Raw genomic sequence first — 3,098 nt, forward strand, 5'->3', positions numbered from 1 at the left:
CACCTGTGGGCCTTGAAGTGGGAGAAGTTGTAGAGAATGTCTGCGTCCGCCTCGCTCTGGGTGAAGGTGAAGCGTGGGTGGGTGAGGTGGCTGAGCACCTGCTGGACGTCCGTGTAGACCCTGCAGGGAGAAGTCGGGCTGAGCCGGGCCGCCTATGCCCACCACACCCCTGGGACTCAGGTGCCCCCGCCCGAGGCTGATGTTAAGGAGGATGAGGCTATAAATTCGACCCCGCAGTCCGGGGCGGACAGCCAGGGTCAGCCCCCAGCCACTCTGCTTGGCTGCCGTGTGGGCAGCTAGGATTCTTAGGACCCCAGGGCCCCCCTGGAAGGTGAGATCACAGGCTACCTCACACTCGTCGCTGGGATGAAACGGGACAACCCCCCATGTGGAAGCCGGAAGGATGGACACCTACCGACCTCCCACGGACACACTAAGAACTCTGCCCGCAGATGAGGCAGCTGGTGTCCTGGGGAGTGTGTGGCCAGGACAAGCGTCCTCGATGTGGCCCCGCTCCACACCAGTGCTCACTGCCGCCTGCCCCGCCTGGCCCTCACTGGCCCCGGGCAGAGGTGAGGGCAGAGCCCGGGAGCCCGGTTGCGGGGTACGGCAGAGACCAGAGAAGGCAGGACGGTGGCCCAGCCCGGGGCAGTGGTCTCAGCGGGGAGCTGAACTGGCCAGCCAGGGGCCAGGCCAGCAGGAGGCAGGCAGTCTGTGGCCGGAGCATGACTGTGAGCAGGGGGGCAAGACACGTGGGCCTCCGTGGAGCCTCTGACCCTGAGGAGGAGGGACGCTGGGCAGTGGGCATCAGAAGGGCCCCTGGGCTGGGGGCTGGGTGCTGGGTGCTGGCCTCAGGGCAGGGGAGGAGGGCTGGGCAAGGGGCCCTCGCAGAGGAACGCCCAGGGCCTGGTGGAAGGGGCAGAGCGGACTGNGGGGGGGGGTGGGCTCAGCACTGACTCTACACCCTCACCTGTACACGGAGTACCTGCTTCCACCTGGGGTCCAGCTTGTACCTGCTGGCCTCACATAACCCGCTGGCCCACCCCTGCAGACGTGGGGAGAGGCCCCTCCCGGCCGCCCCACGTCTTCACTGTCCCCACAGTGACTTCAGGAGGGGCTGTTGCACGCAGGCCTAGCTATGTCCTCACCTCAGGACCAGAGGGACACTCCCTCACTTTTCACGGCCTTCTCTCTGTGATCCCAAGGCTCTGTGTTTGCCTTGTCCCCAGGAGAGGGAAGGCTTCCCGAGAACCCCCCCACCCCACCCCATGGCAGGCACTGTCCCAGCAGTCGTGGGAACTCGGGGGAGTGGGGGTGGCCTCATCACGAGCCGGGAAGGGAGCTGCGCACCTGAAGATGTGGTCACGGGGATATGTCACTGGGCTGATGGCAAGTGGCAGCTTCTCCTTGTTTTCCTCCAAAATGGCCTAGAAGGAAAGCACTGGCGGTGGAAACAGACCCTGGAGACAGGGAGCATGTGAACACGCCCCTCCCCTGCCCTGTCTCCCGGCACATTAGGGTTTGAGATCTCAGGGGGCACGCTCAGACCCCAGCCAGAGCCAGAGCCCTCTGATCAGCCCCCCGCCCCCAGGGATTCTGGGGCTCAAGGCCCCACAGGCGCTGAACAGCCCATTTTGTGTCAAAAAAAATCTTGGGGTGCCTGGGTGTCTTAGTCGGTTAAGCATCCGACTTTGGCTCAGGTCATGATCTCATGATTCATGGGTTCGAGCCCCTTGCTGGGCTCTGTGCTGGCAGCTTGGAGCCTGGAGCCTGCTTCTGATTCTGTGTCCCCCTTGCTCTCTGCCCCTCTGCCATTCCCACTCTTTCTCTCTCAAAAATAAACATTAAAAAAAATTTTTTTAAAAATTGTTAAAAAAAAATCTTCTCGACGCTCTCTCCAAATCACAGGCAGCTGAGCAGGTGTCAAGCCCATCCTGGGAGGAGGTTGCTGGGTCGCAGCGGAGCCCCGAAGTGCCACTCCAAGCATAAGCAGCGTGGTGGTTTAGCCCCGCCCCCCCGGATTCTGTGATGGTCCCTTTGAATGGCAGCGTTCATTCATCTCATCTCCCCTGGACTGTGGGCTGGACCAACTGAGTTGTTTCTAACACACAGAAGATGAGTGGAACGAGCAAGCTTGCGGCTCCAGACGGCCCCGCCGCTCCCTGCTTTCTCTCAGATCGCCTGTGCTGGGGGCAGTTGGCCGCCACGTCGCGGGCATGCTCAGCAGCCCTGCGGAGGGGCTCATGTTGCCGCGTGGGTGAGCGTGAGCGTGAAAGCAGGTCCTCAGCCCTGTCGAGCCTCAGGTGATGGGGTCCGGCCGGCAGCCTGGCTATGTGAGAGGGGCTCCGAGTCAAGAGCTCCACAGACAGTTGGGGGGTGAGATTATAAATGTTTGTTGTGAAGCTGCTGTTTTGGGGTAACTTCTTATCCAGGGACGGCTGGCGAATACCGGCAGCCCCAGGGCCCAGCGCCCAGGCCAATCTACAAGTTTCAAATGGGGAAAAGCAACTGGGAGGTGAGAGCCAGCCGGAGTTTGGCCTCGTCTCCTCTTCCTGTCCAGTAGGGGGCGTCCCAAGGGGGAAAAGCCCTAATTCGTGAGTGTAAATTCCTCTCTGCAGCCTTAGGTCCTGAGCCCTGAGGTCGGATGGCCACGCCACCGGCCTCTTCCGTGCTGAAGGACCGCACCACCGGGCGGAGGTCTTCGTCCCTAAGCCATTCTCAAGCCTTCCCCCGTTGCAAGCGCTTGTTCACTAAGCACCTACTATGTGCCACTATTCCATGAGACTCTGAAACACGCCTCGACCTTAAGATGAGCGATCTCACAGTGATCACCCGGTTTTCCACAGGGACAATTCCACCACCACAGGCTCACACAGAATTCATCAGAAAGAGGCCAACAGGTCCATCATTGCGGCCTCATCTCTCCCAAAAAGCAGCACTCACAGAACGGCTAACAGCACACGGTGCTTCCCGTCCTCACTCGGCTTGACTTGTCTACTCCTTCCTGCAACCCCCGGAAGCACCCAGTGAACGACTGATGTGCTGGGGCGGGCTGGGAAACGTCAGCACAGCGTGGCAAGGTTTGCGGCCTCTGCCCA

General features: G+C 61.2%; 1 protein-coding gene across 1 annotated transcript in view; it reads right to left on the reverse strand.

Moving 5' to 3' along the window:
• TTLL12 (tubulin tyrosine ligase like 12) overlaps positions 1–3,098 on the reverse strand; it is a 30,265-nt gene that overhangs the window by 5,759 nt on the left and 21,408 nt on the right. Inside the window, exons 8-9 of the mRNA XM_077757891.1 lie at positions 1,351–1,427; positions 4–120 (exon numbers count right to left, since the gene is read on the reverse strand). Of these exons, the coding sequence (XP_077614017.1) occupies positions 4–120; positions 1,351–1,427 (194 nt within the window). The remainder of the gene's footprint in view (positions 1–3; positions 121–1,350; positions 1,428–3,098) is intronic.

The sequence above is a fragment of the Crocuta crocuta genome, unplaced genomic scaffold, assembly GCF_008692635.1.
Source record: "Crocuta crocuta isolate KB4526 unplaced genomic scaffold, BGI_CrCroc_1.0 scaffold143, whole genome shotgun sequence".
In the NCBI taxonomy this organism is placed as follows: domain Eukaryota; kingdom Metazoa; phylum Chordata; class Mammalia; order Carnivora; family Hyaenidae; genus Crocuta; species Crocuta crocuta.